The 24,222-nt window shown below is 46.0% G+C and overlaps 2 protein-coding genes across 6 annotated transcripts; one reads left to right on the forward strand and one right to left on the reverse strand.

Moving 5' to 3' along the window:
• Positions 1 to 3,263: 3,263 nt before the first annotated feature.
• GHRH (growth hormone releasing hormone) lies at positions 3,264 to 6,652 on the reverse strand. Its single transcript, XM_010310437.2, has 5 exons — positions 6,558 to 6,652; positions 5,600 to 5,731; positions 4,672 to 4,776; positions 3,953 to 4,090; positions 3,264 to 3,613 (listed from the first exon to the last, which is right to left on the reverse strand). The coding sequence occupies exons 1-5, from the start codon at positions 6,635 to 6,637 to the stop codon at positions 3,550 to 3,552; spliced, it is 519 nt and encodes a 172-aa protein (XP_010308739.1). The 5' UTR covers positions 6,638 to 6,652; the 3' UTR covers positions 3,264 to 3,549.
• A 10,018-nt stretch (positions 6,653 to 16,670) lies between these two features.
• On the forward strand, positions 16,671 to 24,192 carry MANBAL (mannosidase beta like). Of its 5 annotated transcripts, XM_075768924.1 has the most exons (5): positions 17,086 to 17,115; positions 17,528 to 17,657; positions 19,008 to 19,056; positions 20,825 to 21,022; positions 23,593 to 24,192. In XM_075768924.1, the coding sequence occupies exons 4-5, from the start codon at positions 20,873 to 20,875 to the stop codon at positions 23,698 to 23,700; spliced, it is 258 nt and encodes an 85-aa protein (XP_075625039.1). In that variant the 5' UTR covers positions 17,086 to 17,115; positions 17,528 to 17,657; positions 19,008 to 19,056; positions 20,825 to 20,872; the 3' UTR covers positions 23,701 to 24,192. The 5 variants fall into 5 exon arrangements, with proteins under 5 accessions (XP_075625038.1, XP_075625040.1, XP_075625041.1 ...); XM_075768926.1 differs by lacking the exon at positions 17,528 to 17,657 and having other exon boundaries at positions 17,072 to 17,115; XM_075768923.1 differs by lacking the exons at positions 17,086 to 17,115; positions 17,528 to 17,657; positions 19,008 to 19,056 and adding an exon at positions 16,671 to 16,810.
• The last annotated feature ends 30 nt before the right edge of the window (positions 24,193 to 24,222 follow it).

Raw genomic sequence — 24,222 nt, forward strand, 5'->3', positions numbered from 1 at the left:
CCAAAATCTCCTCCTAATGAGCAGCTTCCACCTGCGAAACTTAAAAGTTTCTCCTTCTCCTGCATCTGTGTGTTGGCTCCTGTTTGTCCTGTGTCAGACTAGTTTCTTTAAAGGCCTTTTGGCAAAATAACTTCATCAAATGTCTTTTGGAGATCCAGGAAAATTATATCAACCAACAAGCATGTGGAGCCGAATCCTCCAAAGAATTTCACATGTGTGAGACATGACTCCACTTTATAAAAGCCATCTTGCCTCTTCCCCACTGCAGTGGTTCACACTTAGCTCACTGTTTCTGTTCTTTGTAATAGTTCCCACCCGTTTATTCATTGTGAACATGATACTGGATGCCATAGAGGTTTAATGACCTCCTCTGACCTCCCCTGCACTCCAAAAAACTGATCTCGTGCCACGTTAAAGTCCTCCGGGACTAAAGGAGTTTTAAACAAGAAATAGTTAAGTAACTCTTTGTATTATTTTACCCTGGAATTCCTTCTCACCCTTGCGAGGTTTTTTTGAGCCTCATATTTTGTTACTGCTCACTCATCAGCTTTGGTTTATAACTTATTTTTTCTGCCGATGCTTCCCATGAGGACAGATCCTCCAGTGCTTTTGCTGTGGAGCTCTGGCACATGTATCCAAGGAGAGCACAGATGCAAAAAGAAAATCATGGAGTGCTACTGTGATGTATCTTCTCTAGCTGCACGTGTTAATACTGATTTTCTACTTCCTTGGCTATGTATTAGGAAGGTTTTTATTCTTTTGGCCTTTTATTCCTCAGATGTTTTCTGGGTTGCTTTATTTGCTTTTATATTTAATGTCCAAGAGTTTGACCATTTGTTTCCTCATTTTGATGCAAACTGAACTTTGAAAGGAATCCCTTTTATTCCAAATAGCTGCACTCACGCAGCTGTTTAATCATACAGACTTAGGTCTTTCCAAAGTGTTTTTGATAGGTCTTTAGATTGGATACTCCAAATAAAATTGAGTGTTTGCATATAGCTTTTATGCCACTTAACAGAATTTTAAATTTTTTGCCACCATGTTCACTTACTACTTTAGGAAGCTGATGCTTTTTTTATAATTCCTTGGAGCAAGTCCTAATGGCTTCAAGTGTGTTAGTTGTTACAGAACAGGTTTACAAACACATTTGGAGCCAAGCCTACTGAGGTGTTCTTTTCTTTTGCGAGTTCTCTGTCCAGCTGTACTGTGAAGTGGAAGGATGGCTTATGTCTGGCTGTGCCAGCTGCCTGGCAGGCAGGGTAACAGATTATCCGTCAGTGCACTTGCTGCTGTCACAGCTTCACTGATCTCCCTCAACATCCCCTTGTTGTTTCCCATCCCAGTTAGTAATATTTTCATAGTGCTAGAGTTGTAAAACCTGAACAGGGAGAATGTAATCTATAGGGATTTGGTGCAAGTATGAGTGTATTTCTGTGCATGCTGGAGCCTGCTGTCCTAAAACATGGTCACCTGTGGAAAAATGAGATCATATCTACTGCAGACTGTCAAGGAATTGTTCAGGTACAAGGAGGAGCGATTTCAGAGACCTTACTATGTGTTTGCATGCCTGTATTTCTAGCCTGGTCTTGTGTTACTGGTGCTGGGCCTGGTGCCTTCGTTAGCACAGCTCCGAGTTGTCCTCAGTGCACTTGACCACTGTCTTTGAGTGACATCTTCCATTCTGGGCCCAGAATCAAGAAACTTAACGTCTCAACAGACAAAGAGCCATCTTGACCTGCTGTTGGACAGGTTTATTTAGAACAACTTTTATTTCCTACTAACGATGGGAAAGCAGACCCCATCCTGACATTATTTACATTTCTGAAGACGTAATTATTACACAAACAATAGGAGAATTGGGGCAATGGGGAAGGAAGTAGCTGTGTGAGATCACTTGGTTAATAACTTTTTTGGAAAACTTACAGTTGTAACCCTGTAACAGTGGAACGCAGAGCTACTGGATGGCAGGGTGAATTATAACATAGCAACAGCCCAATCTGATGCACAGGGATCTCCTTTAACTCTTGCAGAGCTGTAGCTTCAGCTTGAACACCTCAAGGCTGAGCAGTAACTGTAGCTGAGCTTTTTAGAGTTCAGTTTTGCTGCCAGGACTCTGTATCAAGGAGCAGCAGCCCACAGCCGTGTTTCTAATGGGTGGTAGATAATGCGGATTCATGTTTTACCTCGCCGTGATCTAAGCTCCCTGTGTGGTTGTGCCATCAGCATCTATTTAGAGGAGGCTGTAATCAATTTACTAAGTTGCCTAAAGGTGCCTTTTGATGGCCTCATGGTTATTAATCAGGCCTTCAAACAGAATGATGACTTGGCAGAAATTTTGCTATGCTTCATGATTTGAAAGCCTTAATTAGCAGACAGTGTGTCCCCAGGATTACAAGTGTACTGGTTGTTTTAGTGTTTGTATGTAAAGTAGCCTGCGGTTAAACTACTGAGGTATTTTTTCCTGATTCAGTACACCTACCAGTATTTAGAGAGGGGAGTTAATTTACTTCAGTTTTTACAATTTAAGTAGTGCATCAGAACGGCATTCCTTTAAACAGATCGGAGGAGTGTATGCATCAGTTTCCAGCTGGTCACATCCAGGAATGTCTTCATTGCTGTGAAGGGCTTACTGTACAGTGAAATCCATGAGCTCTGAATTGTTCTAGACAGAAGCAGGAGGAAAAGAGAATTCTGAGAAAACTTTGTGAGCACACACAAGTTTTTTTTCATTCTTTGGCGGCTTTTCCTGGCTGACCTTATTTCTGGAAAGGTAACTAAGTCAAGCATGGCAAGAGATGCTGAAAGGCCATGCTCTCCCAGCCGAGTCCATAGGTGTGATTTAGGTAAAGTTCTGAGCTTTTTCTCCCCTCCCCAGCCCCTTTTTGGTTTAGTATGCACACAGGTCTAGTATCCACACCCCTGGCTAGGGTTAGACAGGCTTCATTTCTATGGGACAGAGGAGTAAGATGAGGTTGCTTCAAACAGGACAACTGATGTTTGTACAAGTGAGGGTATTCCCGAGGATGGACTGTCTGCTGGCACTTGGTCCCCCAGGGCTGGCAAGATTTAGATTCAAGTTCCAGGTGACTACTTCTAGGAGTGAGAGGTACAGAAAACAGTAAGACTTCCTTTCCTATTGAGTACAGGGAAAACCTGAAATGTCCCAGGGATCTAGAGGCATGTTCTACTCCTAGGGGAAGACTTTTGTCTGCCTTTAGCCTAGCTTAGACACCTGGGCACATGGGCTGAGATAGCTTTACAAAGCTGCTTTTGGTTGCTGCAGGCCTGTTCCCAGACATCCACATGTGGCTTCACAACACTCGTGGTCTATCTGTTCAGACTAACACAGCTTTAGATACTTGACAAAATTGATTGGGAGTTTTTTCCCCTTAAATTGCAGCAAGTGCCCTTTTTCATGGGCAGCAGTGGGAGTCTTTGCTGAAGGAGAGCCTTCAAACTGCTTGAGCAGTGCAGCAGCAGTGTTACATACAGAATTGAGCAGGGAATGGTACTCACCAGAGTGTGGGGAGATGAAAAAGGGAGAAGTATTTACATGAGCTTAGCCAGGGTGCTGGGAAAGCCTTCTAACCGACTGCTGTTGATGTCCTGAGGCCTGAGAGAGAACAGAGCAGTGATGGCATAATTGGGATTGAGAGAGAAATTCTCTTCTCCTGCTGCTATTTTACTCAATTGTGAGGGTGAGAAGACAGCACAGTGATGTGCTAGTGTGTGTGGTGCGGGCTGGCTCAGGACAGGCTGTTCCTTACCAGCACCCTCCTTGCCCATGTAAGGGAAGAGCTGGATTACAGGGTCAGGTAAGAGCTTTATTCTTTCTCTGAGTGTACCTGAAAGATGATACTTAATCCAGTAGCTTCACATCTGGAAGCCAGACAGCAATAAGGACCTTGTCTTACTCCTGTGGTGAGCAGATAATGAGCTGATTCCCACCTACCTTTGATTCTGCAGGATGGCTCCCAGGAAGTCCCTTAGTACCATCCGTTGGTGGTAGCGGCTGTCCATCAGGATGCTGTCAGACTGGCGCCTTGTCAGAAATTCATGCACCCCTTCTCCTGGGCTGCTCTCACTGCTTCTGTTATGCAAAGATGAGAAACATCTTTGTTTCAGAGATGCTTTTTAGTCCCTTGCTCAAAGTTTGGCTCAGGCTGAGCAGCATGGCAAGGGAACCTGCTAGGTCTGAGCCTAGGGCCATTCTGTTAAATTTCAGTAAGAAATTGGTCAGCTGTATTTGCTCCTGTGTTAGGAGAGGGATTGGAGCTGCCTCACATCCAACTAGTTGGTCTTACTTAGTGGTAGTCACCGATATATCTAGCCACAGCTACCTGGGTGGTAGTGGAGAGGCTGTTTTCTGTGTTCAAATGATCATTGCAACTATTATTTGCAAATATTATTGCCTGTCAATATTATGATAGAGCTCTCAGCTGATCTGACATTTATAGCCTTGGAGGAAAGGATTAATTAGGCTGCTTAATGATAGTTGTGATTAGGGGGATCCGAGACATAGGGATGCAGGATGCCCTTCGGGATGTGGAACGGCCGGAGAGATAGCTGCCTTCCGCTGCAACAGAAGCAATTTCTGCTACGTGCATGAAAGAAACTGCCCGCGTAATAAGCAAAACATTAGCCCTAGGACAGGAAAACGCTGTGACATACCCAAGCCGCTTGCCAATGATGGTCTGTAAGAATTTGCGGGCGGAAATCTGCCCCAGGAATTTCCGGTAGTTGTCAGTGAATATGGCATCAGCATGGCGCTGCATCCTAGGGGTGAAATACAAGCACAAGGTGTGCTCTCTGAGCTAGCAATGAACCTTCTAGGTGAGAAATGGGTGTTTCAGATGTCAAAATACGCCAGAGCCAATGCCTTTTGGTATCGGCCTGTGCTCATGTTGTAGGGTAAAAGGATTTGAGGGAGCTCAGGCCTGACAGGGAGGCAGCAGGCAAAATAAAATATCTGTTAATCAATATCCACACTAAAACAAGTAAGGAGAAGTGCCTGAAAACCAAGGGTGAGGTCAGAGAACCAGTGGAAAGGAGGAGGAGAACTGCAGGCTGGGAGAGGGCAGAGCTGGAACTGGGACATTCCTGTGCGCTGTCACCTCCTGTGAGGGCTGTGTCTGGAACAGGGTGACAGGAGCCTCCAGTGGGTCTCTAGCCTGTGGTTAGACCCAGGCTCCCAAAAGTCCACGAGGAAAGGAAGCACAAGCCACTTGGCTGGTCCCACTGTTGCAAGGATGAGTCCTCCCTGCTTCAGACAGAAATAACCCTACTCCATCTCCGAGCAGGGGTGGAAAGGAGATGCTTTAACAACCGTACAGGTGGATTCCCAGAGCTTGGTGGAAAATTATGTTCCTGCAGGAGTGCTGGGCCTGTGACCCTGCCCTTGTCAGTATGTCCCTGCTGCTGGGGTACAGCAGGATGTGGCTCTGGACGTGGGTGATGGTGAAAGCTGGCACAGTCCCAGCCTTCTGCTCTGGTTGCAGGGTTCTTCCCCTGGAGTGACCTGCTGTTCTGTTCCTGGGCTGGGGGAAGATCATAACCAGTGTACTCTTGCTGCAGCAGGGCTAAGAGGTGGGGTACAAACCTTTTCTCGGTGGCGTCTGTTAATGAACTCTCCTCATCCTGTTCCTCCGCCGAGGGGTTATGGCTCTGCAATGGGCTGCTCTGCTGGAGCTGGAAGTTCATGGCCTTGGCAGCAACTGGCCCTGGACTGTACCTGCAAAACAAACCCAAGGCATACTGCAAGACGTGCTCAATTGCCAGTCAGGGATCTGTCATCTTGGCCACTACTCCCTGTTCTGCTTTTTCTTTCTCCTTTTGCCATCCTCATCTTATCAGTAACACAAGTGTTGTCCATCACTCTCCCCTGCTAGAAAGTGCCCTGAAGCCATTTCAGCACTGAAAAGATGGTTGATAGAGCTGCCCCAAACACACTTTTCCCCTTGCTGGGCTCCCAACATCCTCAAGGAAAGTTCCTGCGATTCTGGTATCATTATGCCATGGCTTTGGCACAAGGCTAAAAACATTTTCTGTGGGACACTGCAAATCCACATTATACAACCCAATGCTCGATTTTGTGCTTCCATTGATTTGTAGTGGTAGGAAGTAATATTGTAACTTCTAACAGTCATCAAGGAAATACTTGAAATATTAATAGGCAGCTGTTGAGTTCATGTGCTAGAATTTCTGCAGTTCTGATTTCAATGCAGGTGGCCTGCAGGCACAAATTTTCATCAGTGATGGAGCTGGAGGTACTGGCTGCTCTGGAGATTGCCAGATTTCCCTTTAAAGGACCCAGCATTTAATTCTAAAACCAACTGCTTGGGTTGAAACATTCCATGTCAGGTGCCTGCTGCCTTTGGACACTGCCCCTAGGCTAGCAGTGTTCCCAAAAAATTAAGCCAGGGTAAAGAAATAGGTTTACCAATGCACATACAGTTCATCTGCCTTTTAGAAGTGCTGGCAACCTTAATTTGGCACGTGCTTATTTTGCACAAGGTCAGAGATGAGGCACAGCGTGGATAAAACACTCAGCAGCTTACCTGAGAGCTGGGTAGAGAGGAGAGGAGATGGAGCATGCGACTAAATGCAGGAACAGCAGCAGGGTGGCCTTATCCAGCATCTTCTACCCTTTGGGGTCACCTGAAATGCAGAGCAGTCCGAGTCAGCGGCACTGAGATGCTGAGGACCAGGAGGGGAGGCCAAGTGTCACCTTTGTGTTCTCAGTCTCCCTGCTCACTTATTGGCATGAAGGGACTGGAAACGTGCCTCCATGTTTGTGGATATGATGTTTCCCAATGCAGAGGTGTCTTGATGTGGCAAGGGTGTGCAGTTCCTGGAGGCAGCGGTTGTGTGTGACCCCTCGGAGAGCTGGTGTCTCCCTTGGGTCAGGAGGCAGGGCTGAGTAGCAGCATTTTGCACTGTGGGACCCCCTTATTGACCTGTCCGCCTGCTGTGGTTGAAGGAGAGCTCTCAGGCTGGGGCAGGCCCCGGGGACCACTGCACAGCCTGTAAAGACAAGTGTAAGAGCACCTAGATGCCAGAGGCTGACAAAAACAACTTCACTGCCTGCACGGGACCATCTGCACGGGACCAGCCCCTGGGACCTCTCCTGGGGACGTGTGTCTGCTCACACGGCTGTATGGCACAGATCCGTGTCTAACAGCTGACTGGGCTGCCTTGCTGGCTGTCCAGAGATCGGGGAGAAACAGGGAAATCCAAATAAAATTCCTGGGCAAAGGGTAATATTGTCCTGGAGGTAACTCTGGCAAACCTGTTCACTGGAGGCAACAGCGCTGAACTTGATCAGCCTAAATGCAACGCAGGCCGCTCCTTTAGTCAGTGTGCTTGGGGAGAAGGGGGACCGGACCGAAATACGTCCCTTCGGGAGAGCTGAACTGCTGCTGTGTCAAGAGGACCCCCCCTCCGCTGCTCAGCGAGGCGCCTACGCAGCTCCAAGCACCCGCTTCGGCAGAAGGTGAGGTGGACTTGAGCCGTGCGTGTCTGCCCTCCGACAGACGGCCACCGTGCTTCGCGTCCCAGCGCTGGCTGAAGTGCTGCGAATGAGTCGGGGCAGAGTTGTCTGAGGTCACACACCCTCGGGAGCTGAATGCGATGCTTTTGTCGTTGGAAGCGAGGGACAGTAGGAAGGTATTTCAGTGAATGCTCTTCCTGAGTTCTGATTGAAAGCGATTGATCTTTCGCTCAAAAGAGATTCTTTAAGAATGTGGATAGAAATCTTTAAAATATCAAGTTTCCCTGTTCCCTGTCTTATTTTATAGAAGAAAGGAGCAGAAAGGCGTTTGATCTCCGTAAGAGAAAAAAACACTTGAGAATTTTTTTAAAAAAACCTTTCAAATGTATAACAATACTTTTTTTGCAAAAAGAGCAGTTTCCAAATGGAAAGGGTTTGGTTGGGCTTCTAAGTGCCCAAGTGAACTTTCCAAGCAGTGGGTTTTATTGATGGTGGTGGCAGGAGGGGGCCCATTCTGATGGGAAACATCAGCAGGGAGCTCTGTCTTTCTGCTCGGACATAGCTGTCCGCTCTTCTGAAAGGGAGGAATGCTAATTAAGGACCAGTGCTTATGCAAGTGGGTCCGATCATGATACTGTGGAAGCTAATAACAGAATTAGTGGTAGTGTCAGAAGTGCGTGGACAGACACGGACAAGGTGGTGCACTAAGAAATGGGGTTTCTTACCCTAAACTCGTTCTCAGCCCAATCCCTGTTTCCAGCTGCTTGTGCTCCCAGCCCACAGGCTGGGGGTCCAGTGGTTTCCCCATCTGTTCCCCAGGAGCAGTGCCATGGGTCCTGGCTCCAGCGGAGCTTCTCACAAACACATGGGGGGCATCTCCTAACTCCAAAATGTGGCATTTTCCAGCATCACTCTGGCCCCTCTGAGAGCCAAGAAATACTCAGAAGCAGCAAAAAAGTGACTTTGAGAAAGACTTGCAGGACAACTGGTTTTAGGGCAAATTTTAAGCCTTTTTTTTCCCTTTTTCATTTGAATTTGAAAAAGCATGCTGCTTTTGTGCCTCTCTCCCCTAAATATCTCCAAGACAAATCCCAAATCAGATCTCTTTCTAGACAGAAGTGATCTAAAGCATCTGCCAGGAGGTACTAGGAGATGGTGGCACCAGCATCTATAGAAAGTGCCAACCAGGAGATTTAATCAGTACCAGGAAAGCTGCTATGTGAGCTGAGAAGTGAAATATCAATGTAAATTAAAAGAAAACCTAGTCCAATGTTGTCTGCTTCCCTTTTTTCTTCCTGGGATACAGCCCTGATTACCACTTTCCTTCTGCATCTAATTTCTCTTTGAATGCTGGCTTCTCCTCCAGAATCACTTTTTGTCCCTTTGAGATTTTTTTTCCTTTTCTCTGCTATTAATTTCTTTGCAATCATTTTTTAGTTTCTGGCTTTGCCTTTCTTCCCCTGTCTTGCTTTGTCTTCTCTCCCTTTACTACAGTCTGCTTCTTGGGTATTTCTGTCTCCTTTTTTCCTTCAGGAAGGACCCAGAAATAAAGTCCTAACCCCTTCCCAGAAGTGTCTGCTATTTCAGAGGGGAAGCCAGGGAATTGAAGTGTCACCCTGCGTACAGGCAGTTTGACAGCTCTGCAAAACCTTGTCACCTTTGAAATTCTCCTGAGGTGAGGGACACCTTACTTTCCATTCTGGCAGCATGTGAAAAAATGATTAATAAATAAATTCCCCTTAAGATGAAGAGCTTTTAGAGTCATTCCAGCAGATAAAGCGCAATAGCTTCATTCCATCCTGTGCAACGCTAACAGCAGCATCGTGACAATGATGTTGAGAGATGGGGTAACTGTCTCTTACTGTTTCTGAAACCTTAACCTGATCAGTCTTTAAAATACCACTATGTAGATGAAACAAAGCTTTTACTGTCCCTGTGGTTTTATAAAGTTCAGACTTTTATACTATGAAATACTACATTAGAAAAGCAGAAATCCTTTTAAGTGCCTTACTCTGCCGCACTGTAGCTGGCTTCGTATTATCTGTAACACACCGTTGTGTTTCTCCTCGCACTTTGGTTTGGCTCAAACGCAGTTTTATTGAGGGGTGAGTAAAACAGCGTTCATTTTCCACGGTAAAAGGAAATCGCATCAGTATAGTAAAAGAGGAAAACTATGCTACAGCTAGTAAACATCTAACATGTTTTTACAAGACTTGTCTATATTATAATTCTATCAATTTGCATTTATCCTATAGTTCAATTATTGTTTCATTCTATAACTTGGTACAAAAAAATCTTATATGGTACAAAGGATATTGTACCTGGCAAAGCTAATTACTGATGCCAGCTTTGATTGCATTTCAGCGTAATTTAATTGTCTCCAATTTCTGAAAAGACATTATCTTGTTAAATGCACATACAGAGACTCACACTTACCGTTCCCTTAGAAAACAAGCTCTTCCTAGATTGGCTCCCGCCCAGCTGGTTCCTTCCCCTGTTGCAAATACAAGTTCTTCTTCCCTGGGGCTGCTTCTGTGAGCCCTGCTGGATCCGTCCCCTCCGCGTCCCCTCCGCGCGCTGCCTGGGCAGGACAGGGATGCGTGCTGAGCAGAGAGGACACTCTCGGATCTCCCCCCAGCTGTCCTCTGGCTGCCAGGGAGGTGCATCTCCTCTTTTTATACCTGTGCTCCCTCAGGAGTCCTGTGGGCTTCTACGCGTCAGAGAATCAATTATCCTGCTGAATTTCAAAGGCTGTGTTTAGCATCCTCTTTTTTCTGTGTGCAAGGACGCAGGCAGGGAGGTTGCAGGGAGAGGGTTATGCCTGGAGTCAAGGGTCATTTGCATGCTTTCTCTTTATCATTCAAAGAGTGAAAAGCAAGTAATAACAAGGATAATCTGGCAGAGTAAATGACAAATTTTTTTTGCAAGATAAACTTCTCTTTCCCTTTGCAATTGCATTTTTTCCTCCTGCTCCACAATGAGGGAGAGTTAACCATTAATACTTTCTCACACTGCCTGCTCAGGAGGGTTTATCTTTTTGCTATTTTCTTTTTCTTTGATTATCAGCCTTTTCCTCCTTCTCCTTTGTTACTCACACCTGCTAGCGTTAGCAGGGCAGTTCATGCTTCAGTCCCTCGCAAACATCACAGCTTCACATCAAGCACACAAAGCAGCTGGAGAGCCCCGCTCCCTTCATGTGCTCTGGAAAAAGGCGAGGGTCTACCCTGGGGTGCTGCATGTGCTGGCAGCTGTTTTCGTTCCTGGAACAAGGTTTATGAAAGCCCCATTAAAAAGAACACATAGCCTTGGTGCCAAGAAGACCCGGACAGTTCAGAGGAGTTAAAAATGAGGTGCCAGCATGAGTTCCACCTGCCAGATTTTCAGTATTGACTTTATGATACCCAGAATTGATGGGGACCCAGACCTTCCTGTCTCGGGGCTTGCGTGACTCGATGCTGGGAAGAAGTTTCAGCAGGTGAGATGACTCATATCTGCCTGCTGCTGAATACCTTCACCTTGCACCAGAGCGCTTGTTGCAGCTATTGGTGACAGAGATGGATTGTAGGGAAGGATGGTGCATCTGGTGTGCGTGTGGGTGCCTGCGTGTGCAGGGGGTCGAAAGCATTCAGCGCTGGTCTCACTCTCTGCCATTGCCCCTTTGCTTCTCGCCGAGGTGAGAAATCAGCACTGTGATGATGGCTCACTTCATAGCGAAGCAATATCCTCCTTCCAAGCTGTGGGCTCTTGGTAAGCAGTAACCAACCATTTGGAAAGGCTCGAGTGAGCTCAGCACACCAAGTGACTCTGTGGTGTTAAATAACAGTTGCTCTGTACCTAGACAGATGTACACCGAGGCCTTTGGGTGCTCCCTACTTCAAATGCTCCAAGGGCTCATGTTCCCTTTGATATCAAATCAGGACTAGGCCACTTTGCAGAGAAATCGTGAAGAAGGATTGAACGGACCAAAGCAGGAGCTTGAATTGACCCTGAACTGAGCAGCTGACCAGGGTCTTTCTACTGGAATTGAGAAACAGAACAAGAATGTGAAGAGAAGCAAGAACTGCTGCCTTCCTCCAGTTGTAAAAAGAAATGGCACCAGCCTGTTCATGGAGAGAGGAGCTGCCGTGCAAATCAGGCAGGTATATCACTTGTATCATCTACTCGCGAGCACCAGAGAAGGGGATTTCTGGGTGGCACAGAGCAGGTTTTCCAAGATCCCTGTACTGGTGCACACAGCTGCATACTGTCTCTGCAAACTGGAAAGGGTTTTTCTTTGCTTTTTTGAAACAATCTGTTCATGTTCTCTCATGTGTGAGGCTGGTTGCACCAATTTTTCAGCATGACTTCTTTTTCTTCCACTGTCTTGGTGCTACGCTGGCTGAACAGATGAATCAGACCATGTTGTGAAACCAGTCGAGAGCCTCCATACGCTGTTTCAAGGTATTATCCTATAGCGTGGTTTTGAGCTAATTCTCTATCCGTCTGGCCCATCGCCTTACCCAGGGCTGCTATAAGATACTGGGCAATATCTCTCAGATCAAGGGGAATCAGTCTATAATTGACTTGTTTATAGCTGCCTGCTGCCCAGCTTGGATTAGGAGGGCTGTGGTGCGCATTCATATCTCAAGTGAGCTGCTTTCAAAGAAGGCTGTACAAAGCTCCATCATCCTAGGGGTTTCCTTGCGCTGCCGAGGTTGGGTTCCTGTCATGCACAGCTGGACCCAGCAAGACTCACATAACAACAAGTCTTTATGACTTCAGATTAATTGCGGGAGGCAGCAGAAATTTCTAAAAACCCTCCAGGCTCTTTAGGGTGTATACAGCTTAGGAGTTCTGAAATAGCGTAAACAGAGCAGCTTTTCTGTCCCCAGGATTTCCTGTCCCAGCTTTAGTCAAAACCTTCACATCTTCCCAGGACCCAGAAGGGTCATTTGTGGAGCTCCTCCACCAGACTTCTTCAGCTTTCCCTCTGGCTAGCAAGGCTACTTCCCCTGCGGCAGAAACGGCTGTGATCTCCACTGCCACCAGCAGTTCCGCCTTGGCTTGAGTCCCACGATGGGTGCTCTGGCTGCTAACATCTCTGGACAAAGATGCTACAGACTTCGATAGGATCCAGTGTTGTTGGGAGCCAGTTTTGCATCCATCCGTGTTGCGCTATGTGTTTGAGCTGGCAACTATGGTCTTTGTACTCGTGGTTATTTTTTCAGTGGAATAGTCATGCAGGTGGAGCTGGTAGCCCCTGCACGCACAGGAGGGTGACTGTGGCTGCAGTTCTGCTCTCCTCACAGCCTGAGAGGTGCTTGGTGCGTATCAGTGGTGTCAAAGGCTAAATGTACTTGTGTGACAGCATGCCTCATGGGAACATCAATCAATAATAATTTGGCACAACAGATGACAAACTTGTTTTGCAAAATGAACAGCGTTTTCTCTTTAGAATATCTCTTGATTTGTCCCTAGAACCTGCCCAGTTCCTCCCTACCTTTCCTCCCTACCACAGCTAGTGTTGTCAGCATCTGCTGGCTCCCAAAACAGGTATGAAACACTCAAATTGCCTCCCACAGCCGTCGGTTCAGGTTAGCAGTGTGTGGTGGGTAACTGTTGATTTGCCCTCTAAACCCAAGCCAACACCAGTGCAAGCCTGGTGGACTCTACAACCAGGTCCGAGCTGCCGCAGGTACCTCTGCAGCTGGAACTGCTGGATTTTGGAGTCATATCCATGCAGACCTACCCTCCCTAGGGTCCTTGGGTAAAACACGTGCCAGCTAGTTTTATTTCAGTGCCGATCCTTCGCTGACAAAGGACACAGTGTTAGGATCCTGCAGCAATTTCCCAGATATTGATTTCCTTTTAGCTTTACCTCCTCCGGTCTCCATGCCATGCTTTAAAAAATCACCACTGTCTATTCCAGCTGCACAACGCACAGCTTCAGATAAGCCAAGCAGCATGTGAAATGGTCCTGTTCACCTTGTGAGGTTGAAACTAATGACAGTAAGAAGTAACTCATCAAAAGGCAAAAAAGTTATCCCGTATTCTCAGCTATGAAAAGCTTTTCTGCGCTTCTCCAAAATGGTACAGATGGGGGCTGTTGGTCCTCAGCTTCTACAAGCTCTCCACTCCTGAGAGAGCCCCACGCAAGTCTTCTCTCTGGTTTGCTTTTACTTGGGAGATGGGGTGGTGACTGACTTAACTGCAAATGCCCTAATGCTACATTAAACAGAACTGCCTGAGATGATTGGAAATTAATTTTTTGCCTAGGTTTGCCATCTTAGAGGTAGGATCGGACACATTTTGGTTCAAATGTCTTATCCCAAGTGGCAGAACTAATGCACGTTGTAACTAAGTTGATCATCAGTCGTTTAATTACAGTGTCCATTACCAGTGCATACTCAGTAACACTCATTCCTAAGTTCTTTGCAAAAATGCAATCATTTCTGTGAAAGGCAAGGACACAAAAGTGACATGAGAAAGACAAGATTTGGCCCATGTTGCCAGTTTCTTCTAAGGAAGAAACAGAAGATCCAAAACATAAACCCAGTAGGTGTGGTGAGACTCTCCATTAGAAAATTACCTGAGACTTGGTTTCTCCACCTTGGAAGAATAAAGTGCTGGGACTTGGGTCTTCAGATCCTCTAGATTCAATCCTTCAAACACCAGTAGAGTTCCCAGGGAGAATTTTCCCTTGAGGAATTCAGATTGGTACAAAGCTGAATACAAACATTAATCAAAATAATCTCAAGGACGGAGTCCCTCTGGATGAGAGCACAGTTTGCACTATGAGAATGAGTCTGAAGCAAGAGATCAGATTAAAAATAAACAAAATAAATCAGGAATTCAAAATGTGCAAGGAAGTGCGATCAGAAAGGACTGTCTCATAGTGTTAAAGCCTGCTTGAAAAGCCTACTTAATCTTCAAACATTAACGTATCACTGAGACTACAATAGAACAAATGGCACCAGCCTGCGAGGTGTGTATCTGTCAGGAGGCCTGATGAGCTCTGCGGGTGAGATCCATTTATAGAGCCCGTACCTGTCTGGCTGTTTATTTCCTAGCAGAGCTGCTGGAGCGTTTCAGCATCGCCCAAGTGAACTGCCAAGAGTTTCAGCCAGATGTCAGCATGTTACACTCGGCTGTAGGCTTGTGAGTTACTGGTTCCTGAATTTCTGGCTCTCTAAATACCATCTCCTTCCTTTTCCAACCATGGCAGACAGAGCTCGGATGCCAGCACTGAATCTCAGTAGTTAAGGAGTTTGTCTTTGGTCTTACCATTCTCATTTCAGTTTGGAAAGGAGCCTTGGCTAGAAGGTTACACAGCACGTTATAGTGAGAATCAATTGACCCTGTGACCAGCTCGCGGTGACCAGGCTCACAAAGGTCCTTTGGCTGCCAGTGCCGCACTTGAGAGCCCTACTTCTGATTTTTGGAAGCACCAAGACCTTCATACTCTGAGATGGAGAGGCAGTGGAGGAAAGGGTCTGTGAACGCCCAGCCAGTGACTACCCCAACAACAGCCTGTCCCATCAGGGTAGGCTGGGTGTTGGTCTGCCTATTTTCTGTGACTTGGTTTCCTGTAAGAATCCAAGCGTTGCTATTACTGCTCACCTTGGGAAAGTGCTCTGAAAGCTTCTGCTGAAAACCAGAATTTGAGTGAGCTGTGTTACCACACACGGAGAAGGAGCGAGGAAGGCCACGTTTCCCGTAAGGGCTGAAAAATGAAAACACGTATTGCTAATTTTTTTCCTGGCTGAATAATATGCAGCCTGAGGATGAGAAGACCTTGGTGCACAAGGATATGGTACATGTACAAGGATTGGTAATAAATAGGTCTCACAGCAGAGACATGCAGGAAATACTGCAATGCAAACCAAAGAATAAATGTAGAAAGAACTAAAAAAGCTAAGGATGATTTGGATTTGGAGAAACACACATCATGCCTGAACTCTGTCTCTACTTAGAATTGGGTGCTGACAAAATTGCCATTTATGCTTGTTGAATCAATTTTAGCTTTGAAACCCACTCGCTTCTCGTAAGCTTTGGGAAAAAATCTTCCTTTTTTTTTTTTAGAAATAGCTTCCTTTTTTTATCATTTCACAATCAGCTTAAAGGAATGGGTCAGCGTGGTGCTGGTGAAAGGCATGCAGCCAAAGCGGGCTAATGGCACCACCTGCTTGCGGTTCAAAGGCTGAATGTCTCCTCTGCAGGGCTGCCTTGGCCACAGGAGTCTTTGAAAGTCTCGGGGGGACACACTAGCAGTTCCCCACCTGCCTATATCTACTTAGAATAAGTTGCGCTGTTTCTGTTGGGGGAGAAAGGAAGAAAACATGCAGTATTGGTTGCAATCTAAGTGTGTCTTTTCCCCCTTTGCCTGCAAACTTCAAACTGTGAGGATCAGAGCCTGTGGGAAGGTGTATGTGGACAGCAGCACCGCCAAATTCAGTGTACTGGTAGGACTGGGAAGAATTTAATCTTGCCGCTTAATCCACACTGATAGGATCTCTCCTGACATTCGCCTTCACAGAATTATTTCTCCCTTCTCAGTGTTTCTGTGTCCTAAATAATCAGTGTTTGGGAGCTGAAAGGGCAGAATTTACTGCCTTTCCTGAGCCCTGAGCCAATACAGCCACTCACTGGGGCAGTCAAAGCTCTAGTAATTATTTAAGAGGATTTTTTTTCTTAGGATTTTTATGCTACAAGAATTTCTGTGTACAAGTGTCTCTGTCCTCTGCAACTCACAGCCGTGCACATTCTCCAGTTGTCTGTAAAGTCTTCTGCACTAAAAAAGATGAAAGGTTTTTAATCCAATTGCTCAAAACCTTTGAAATTGTTTTCATTAATACCCATTTAATTCAAATGCTTGGTAACAGCCTAGGAAATCCTTTTATTACAAATGCCATACCTTACTCCCTCAGTAGATAAATAACTGATTAGGTTTTCCCCACAGTATTTAGGCTCTCTGATAATAAAGCTCTGCAGCAAAATTAACCTGGCACTACTGATATTTTAGGGTTAGGAAAAGGGCAAAACAAATCAGATTCTTTAAATACCACAAAGCAGCAAAACAGAACACAAGGCATTTTTCCCTTTGTAGGTCATTTTAGCGAGACATCTCCATTTCAGAGCTGGATACTGAATCGGGACATTAAAAATTTTAAATAAAAAAGAAAGTCCCCAGCAAGAGCAAAGCCAGAAGCACGAGTCTTAATTGTTGCTGCCAGAGCACTTCAAGGGAGCAGATCAAAACCTCGTGGATAAAAAGAAACCCGCCAGGACTGAAAGGCCACGTTATCGATGGCGGGGATTAAAAGGCTCGCACCGATTCAGGGGGTGAGTACATTAACCCTGAGGCGTAAAGGCCCGGGCCTGGCCGTGGGGACCCTCCAGGGCGTCGGCACCCACAGCCGGGGCTAGACCCGCGGCAGCATGAAGCCGAGCGGCTTCAGGGGCCTTTCGGGAGGACCCCGGCGGCGGAGCCCCCGAGCCGCCCGCCGGCCCGGCCCCACAGACCCCGAGCTGCCCGCAGGCCGCCCTTAGCAACGCGGCGCCCCGGGGGGTTGCTAGGGGCGTGGCGTGGCGCACTTCCTGTCGCCGGGAATCACTTCCGGGGCGGCGAGGCCTGGCCGAGAGGGGCGGTGAGCGAGTCGGGCGGCCGTGAGGGGGAGGCCGGGGCCGGGGGGTCGGGAGCGGCCTGGGGGTCTGCTGGGACGCGTCTCCGTGGGGAAGGGTAGGAGCGGTGGCTTCAGCATCGCTCTGGGCACCCGGGAAGCGGGTAGAAGAGCCTCGAGTGCAGGGGAGCCTCGATGGCTCCGTGAGGGCCCGCTCCTCCTGCTGCAGCCAGGGCTGGCCACCGCGGCTTGCAGGAGGGAGCCGCACAGAGCTGTCCTCTCGAGGAGGGAGGAGGAACTCCGGGTATCCTCTGCTCTGAGGCTGCACAGCTGCTTCTCCTTACGGCCCCCGGGCACGGCTGGCAAACCCGGCTGCCTGGCCTGGGGCCCGTAAGGCTGCAGACAGGCTCCTTGGCCTCGCTAATGGTCTTGTTTTCAGCGGTGCTAAGCACACGCAAATCTCCCTGAAGCCAATATGAACTGGCCAGTCTCCATCCCAACACCGACCAAATCATTTCAGAAATCCAGCGTGAGCTTCTTTTGCCTCATCCTTTGACAGAAGCTTTCAGGTTTTGCACCAATACTGTTGCTCTTTATTTCCATCCCAAGAGGAAGCTAATATATATATTACCTGAAGTGCTCCTGTGGCTTTGTCCTACACTAATTATTTATATAGTGCCAGTTCTTGAAGATGCCAGCTGGGAGATGTAGGACAACAAAAAGAAAGTTTTGAATTTGGCCTAGCTCTATTGAGATGGCCGGTTTATGGTCCTGATCCTGAAAATACATGGTTATTTATCATAGGCTCTGATCTTGCACCCAGGGGGACAGCCGCATCGTCTTCGAGTGGTGTCACTGAGCAAAACCATGAGCCTGCAGCCCTGAGTAGCCCCTTGCTCGTTCTGTGGTGCAGCTCTGGCTTTGCAACAGGACCAAGTCCTTTTCTGGGGTTTAGCTAGCTTGCTGTAAAACCCTAATAGAGTCAGGACTGAATGTTTTTAAACAGATAGTCAAGACCAATTTTTGTAGTGCAGTGCAAATTGTTTGTGACCTGTTATGTTCCAATGAGGTGGCCAGGCTTGTGGGGACACGGTAGCTGCTGTTAGACCGAATGAGTATAATCTGCAGGGTCTGAAATAGGAGTACTGATCTTTAAATGCAATTTAAGAGCAATTACTTTAAGTGTAGCCATATTAATAGGTGAGGCGGTCTGAGGAAACAGGTGGTTGATACCTGTGGAGAAGAAGAGATGTTAGCCAAGGAAGAGGTGGTGAAACTGTTAGCTTCTCAGGAACAGGGAGGAAGACTCCATTATCATCCAGGGACCTGCTGGATTAGCTGCCAGGCAAAGTGTAAGGAGGTATTGCTCTCGGTGAGAAGACTCATTTTGCAAGTTTTGTGTTCGGTGCAGAAGGCGGCGTGCCTGATGCTGAATCCTGCTTCCCCAGTGTTCAGCTTTGGCCTGCTCCTTTGTGTAACGTTTAGCCTCCATGCTGGTGCAGGTTTGGGCATTGTGTTAACCACAGGAGTTTTTTAAAACTGGGAAGAATTTTGCTAATATTAGTTCAGCTCCACTGATAGCAGGAAAATTAATGATCCAAATGCGGGTTCCCTGCTGTGGCTACTGTGCAAGCAAGGACTCTCTACTATGACTAGTTGGAGCATGATGTCAGGTCTTCTCTGAGCATATTTCATGGGCCAGCGGTTAAAATGGTAGTGGTGGCTGCTGCCAGCCTGTGCGAGAGATCTTGATGCTGGTCATGTCACCTGGAATTTGTTAGAAAATTACTAATACCCTCAAGGGAGGTGAAATAGAAAAGGGGAAAGGAGGGGAGATTTGCGGAAGATGAGGACAGGGATTTTTTGTTTTTATTGTATTGGTTTCCTTTCCTGGTTTATTTTTGTCTGTTGTGTTTCAGGTGTGTGAATCAGAATTATCAGTAGGAGTTTGTCCTGAGAAAACGCTGGGTGAGGAATGAAGCAACATCCCTTCCTGCTCTGTTTGAGGAAGGGGGTGGGCAAAAACAATGTTTTCAAAAGATATCCCAAAAATAAAGTTGCGATAAAATGCAACTCAAGGGTGAAGTTTCCCATGATTTTGTTTCTTGCTTAGGAACCGCCACCTTAGTGGATTGGGGGAGAGGGTGTTTTAAAAGTTAAAAGCAGTTAAGGATGAGCCACATTTATGCGTGCTTTGTTCACACCGTTGTACGGTGCAGCCTTCGGGTCTGCATTGGGTCTTGCTAAGCCTGGGTGGCCCAGCGTGTATTCTGGCTTCATGTACATGTCTCATGCAGCCCTCACTTATGGAATTTTAATCAGAATGTGAAAAATTTTCTTTCACTGAAGTACAGACCTGGAAGGGACCGCGAGAGGTCACCTATTCTTATCACCTGATTCAAAGGCAGGTTTATATATACTCACACCCCATCCCAGGCGAATGCTTATCTGATCTGTTCTTCTGAATCACCAGCACCAGGGATTTCACAGTCTCTGCATTCCAGTCACTGGCAGTTTGTGCAGTTGGGAATTTTTTCCTGTCTTTTAAAATTCAAAACAAGATCCTGTACTTTAGCTGAATTAAACCAAAATAATTATTTCTTGTAATTTATATACCATTCCTTTTTGTATGCCCCCAAATGACATTTGCCTCCTATGCAATGGCATTGAGTTGTTGACTGATTCTCAAATTTATCAACTATAACTTCACTTAAGTCTTTCTGAACTGGATCACATCTGCAGATTTTAGAGATCTCCTCTTAGCCTGAGAAATACAGAGCCTGCTTTGGAGATAATTTCTAGCAGGCAAATTACTACATTCAACTGAAACATGTATGCAGCAAAATCTCACACCCAAGCTTTAGTAATATAGAGAATTGTAAATATCAGTAAGTAGTGCTGATTCAATAAGTCCACACCAGGATCAGACAGGCCAGGAAAACTGAGTAAGACAGTAATGACTGCTGAGTTCTGATGGCATCTCAGACTAATTGAATTTCCCTTTTGGGACTTCCTGTGGTGTGCTCTGGCAACTGTGGCAGGAGGGTTCTCCGTTGTTGTGGAAAGCCATTAGTCATTCACAGAATGAATTGACAACTCCATTAGCAAAAGATAAAGGAAGGAAGAAAGGATGGACTCATGACTGAGAAACTAGCTTGGGACCCAGGAGATCAATATTGAACTCTGCCACAAACTACCTGTGTGACTGTTGCAGGTATATTGGGCTTAGTGTAACCAGCCACTAAAGCCATGCTTAACTTTAAACACGACTCATTCCTCTGTCTTCAACAGATCTACCTTCTGTGTGGTTTATTTAAGTAGTAGTTGGTTCTGTACACCATCTAAACCAACAAGGCTGGGACCACATATACAATGTAAATAAAAATGAATAATAGTCACCTTGCATGCGTGATCAACTTCAGGGAGAAGCGTATTTCTTGCTTATTAAGCTTTTCCCTTATTGTTTCATGAATATTGTTCATATTTTGTTTGTCTTGCCCTCACCTGCAAATGGACTAATACTAGCATTGGAGGACTATTTTCTTAGGCAGGTGGTAAAAGCCAAGCATCCCAATAAAATGCAAGTTTCATTTCCCTTTTTGTTATTGGGTTTGTAGATCAAGGGTGTCTTCAAAAAACCTGCATGAGATAGTCTGTCATTTTTTGATACTGGAAAGTGAAGAAGAGAAAGCATGATGCAAATAATTGTCTTTTTTTTTTTTCCTTCCCCTTGCAGTAACCAGTCTTCTTGAGAGCATTAGAGGAGAAGAAGGGTGTACTCACGATGGCTGCTGAGTTGGATTTCTCCCCACCTGAAATCCCTGAGCCCACATTCATGGAGAATGTGCTACGCTACGGACTCTTCTTTGGAGCCATTTTCCAGCTTATCTGTGTGCTAGCCATAATCCTGCCAGTTTCCAAATCCCATAAGACAGTAAGCAGTGCTCTTTAGTGTTGATATAGGTGGGCAGACTCAGAGAAAATAGGATGGGAGGGAACTTTGAGTAGCTACTGGAGACACAGTGGTCTGCCCCTGGGATTGATGACAGTTTCATTGTTCATTTTCTTTCCTTCCTTCCTTCTAGCTTTCCTACCTCCAGCTTTTGTCTTGTGATTTACCCCCAGATTAGCAAGTCAGGAACAAATACCTGAGCCAGGGTCTCTCTGAATATCAGTGAAAAAAAGTGACCTGAAGCACTGACAAGGTGTGCTAAATGTACACGCTGTTCCTGACCCCATGTTGTCATCCTGCTGCTGATTTGCTTTGTTAATTGCCAGGCAGGATGTCACCTTTGCAGGCATTGCCTTTCAGGAAATGACTCAGGCTCTAATTTGTTTGGCGATTTTTGGAGACAAGATACAGGTGAAATTTCTAGTATGTTCTAACGTGAGAAAGGCAATTTTCAGTACTGACAATCCTGGCCGGCAAGTGGAGGATCCTTTGAGGCAGTTAGTACAGGAGAAGGTTAAAGTGAAAGGTTGAGCGGAGTTACAGGAGTCCGATTCCTCTAGACAACATCCACAGTGGGGTGACCTGCATCTACCTGGCTTTTCTGAAAAAAGAGCTCCACGTGCTTGGTAACGTCTGTGGTGTTGGGGACGGATATTTCAGCGTTGGTGATCAGGCTGCAGGTTTGGTGGTTTGATACAGATTTTGTCTAAATGTCTACGGTATATTTTCAGGAACAACTCAGCATGGGAAATTTTGTTTTCAGGCTACCTTTATTGCCATGTTTGTTCCCTCTTGTGCAGAGGAAGCATGGAAATTTTCAGCCTGTCTGGGGAAGGGAATGCCTGAGGGTGAGGTACAGTGTGAAGGATACAGTTCATGACCCAACTCTTTCACCTTTAACTGTTGGTATGATGTGAAGTTGCGTTGATGTACTGGATTAGTGACGTGGCCCCGTCATGGGTGCGTGCTCCCTCCTGCTAGTCCTGCCACAGGAGCTGCAGCTCCCAGCAGGGAGATGAAGCAGGCGGCTGCCAGTCATGATGCAGTGGCATTGCAAGTCTTGCACCGTTATTCTGCAGCCACCAGCCCCTCTCTGTCAGAGTCTGCGGTTTCCCCTGATAAATTTTTGAGAAATACTGAGTAGCCTGATTCTTGAAAGCTGAAAAGAGTGAGAGCTTTAATTTGAAGTGAGAAACTGAAGACCAGGCCCCCTCTTAAAACGATAAAGCTCAAGGACCTGTTACTGTTTAAGTTTGCAAGTAAGCTTTGATGTTTGCATGCGCTACTTTTTATTTTCTCCACATGTGTACAGTCCTCTTGATTTACTGTCCATATGACTAATTTACAAGACCGTAAACACCAGAGGCTACCCCTCCAGATCTTGGGAATGATACTTGAGTCTTGGTAGGATATTGAGGAGCTTCTCTGTCTTGGAGGCTTCAGGCTTTGAAGTCTACCTTGGTTTGAACATTAGAAGGCAGCAGTGTTCCCTTTATGGCGGCAGCACACTGCATCCCTGAGTAATAACTGCATGTTGCTCCATTTCTCCAGAGCCTGCCAGCTCCCCATGCACCGATTACAGCCTTTGGAAAGCCAGCCAAGTCTCCTTCCTTGGAAAGCCACACAGATGTGAACTGTAATAGCCCAGTAACTTGAGAGACGTTTGAACCAAGCTCCTTGATTAAAAGGATTCTGTCAGATGCTTGCCTCCCCCTCCATTATCTGGAGCGCTGTCTTGGAAGCTTGAAACTAGCACGTCTTGCTCAGCCATTTTTTGTGTGTCCTTTTCCAGTTGGCACGCTCTCACTGATAGAAACCAAGATGCTAAAGCAATATTTATACTCAAATGCATTTAATGAAAGGAGGCAATCTGCATGTGTGTGCTTTCTCAGATGAGACTGGCGCTGTTCCCTTGTGTTTTTACAAGATAACTAGACTTTATTTCGCATGGCTGAAATATTATCTGCCATCTCCCCTGAAGGAAACAAGTAAGATACCTAAGCATTCCTTGTTAGTCCAGGTGAAGAAAGCTTTGCTTGCAATTCCTTCCCTGGATTTTGGGACTTGGTTTAGAGGCTCTGAACTTTACATCCTTACTGCTGTTTTGGGGAATATTTTTTGTCTTGCACATGATAATGATTAACATTTGGCAGAAATACCTGCTGAATGTTTCCACGCACACTGGTGATTATATGGTATCTTCTCCTTTTCCTAATTTGAGTAGTTTTCATTTAGCGTTGTTTTTCTTCTTGCCTTTAAAGTTGGTTTTGTTTTTCTTCTCCAAAGCCTGTCTTAGACACTTAAGCCTTTAACGGCTTCTCTGGTAACAACCTGTTTCTGTGCATAAACTCAGGCTCATCGAAAAGCACAGGCGGAAGAAGCAGAAATGGTGCTGCTCAAGTCTCATTAAACGTGGACACAGTTTGATATAGATGTGTTCCAACAGAGATACCCAGCACTTGCTTCCTTTGGCTTATACTCAAATTCCCAAAGTGAGCTGTCAGCAAATTGTAAAAAAAAGTTACTGACTGTTTCTTAATTGATTCTTGTAGGACTCGGACAGTTTTGAGCCTAAGAATTCAGAGACAGTGAAGAAGCCAAAGGCAACTGCTCCACAGATAAGCAAGAAACCCAAGAAGGAAACCAAAAAGAAACGATAAAGCCATGACCAATGAGCCTCAAAAGACAAAATAATCATCTACAATCATGCCTCTTCAGAGATGACATCAAAGGCAACTAACTCTATTAAATGGTTTTCTGGCATTGCCATGCTTTACCTTTCGGGGACAAGGGAGAAGGAACTTAGAAGAGTGAAGGGTCAGGGTTCTGCCGTAGATTCCATACAAGTAAAGAGGACTTCACATATCCAGGACTTCATTTGACGTGATTAAATTGACCATTAAAGTGACTTCTGTCATTTCTGATGGGTATAGAGGGCTGCTGTCCTGGCTCCTCCATGCTGGCTGGGATTTGTAGTAAAGTCCCTGTGGAAGGTGGAGCATGGTTTGCTACTTTGGATACCGGTTTGTGTTGTATTTTTTTGAAGGCAGAGGGATCAAATGGATCAAGGATACCACACTACACAGCTTTGTATTCATCTCTGTTGTCATCTAGTCTGAAATACATAGCTGCATTTTATGGCTTAATAATAATGTCTTTGTCATATTCTTTAATTCTTTAGG

The sequence above is a fragment of the Balearica regulorum genome, chromosome 16 (assembly GCF_011004875.1).
Source record: "Balearica regulorum gibbericeps isolate bBalReg1 chromosome 16, bBalReg1.pri, whole genome shotgun sequence".
In the NCBI taxonomy this organism is placed as follows: domain Eukaryota; kingdom Metazoa; phylum Chordata; class Aves; order Gruiformes; family Gruidae; genus Balearica; species Balearica regulorum.

Excerpts from the sequence above, each read along its gene's own strand:
- MANBAL (XM_075768923.1), top strand. The coding sequence starts at position 20,873 with ATGGCTGCTGAGTTGGATTTCTCCCCACCTGAAATCCCTGAGCCCACA. Across the intron at positions 21,023-23,592 it reads TTTCCAAATCCCATAAGACA|GACTCGGACAGTTTTGAGCC; the intron begins GTAAGCAGTGCT and ends TGATTCTTGTAG.
- GHRH (XM_010310437.2), bottom strand. The coding sequence starts at position 6,637 with ATGCTGGATAAGGCCACCCTGCTGCTGTTCCTGCATTTAGTCGCATGC. Across the intron at positions 4,777-5,599 it reads ACAGACGCCACCGAGAAAAG|GATGCAGCGCCATGCTGATG; the intron begins GTTTGTACCCCA and ends TTTCACCCCTAG. Across the intron at positions 3,614-3,952 it reads GCCATCCTGCAGAATCAAAG|GCCTCAGGACATCAACAGCA; the intron begins GTAGGTGGGAAT and ends GTTCTCTCTCAG.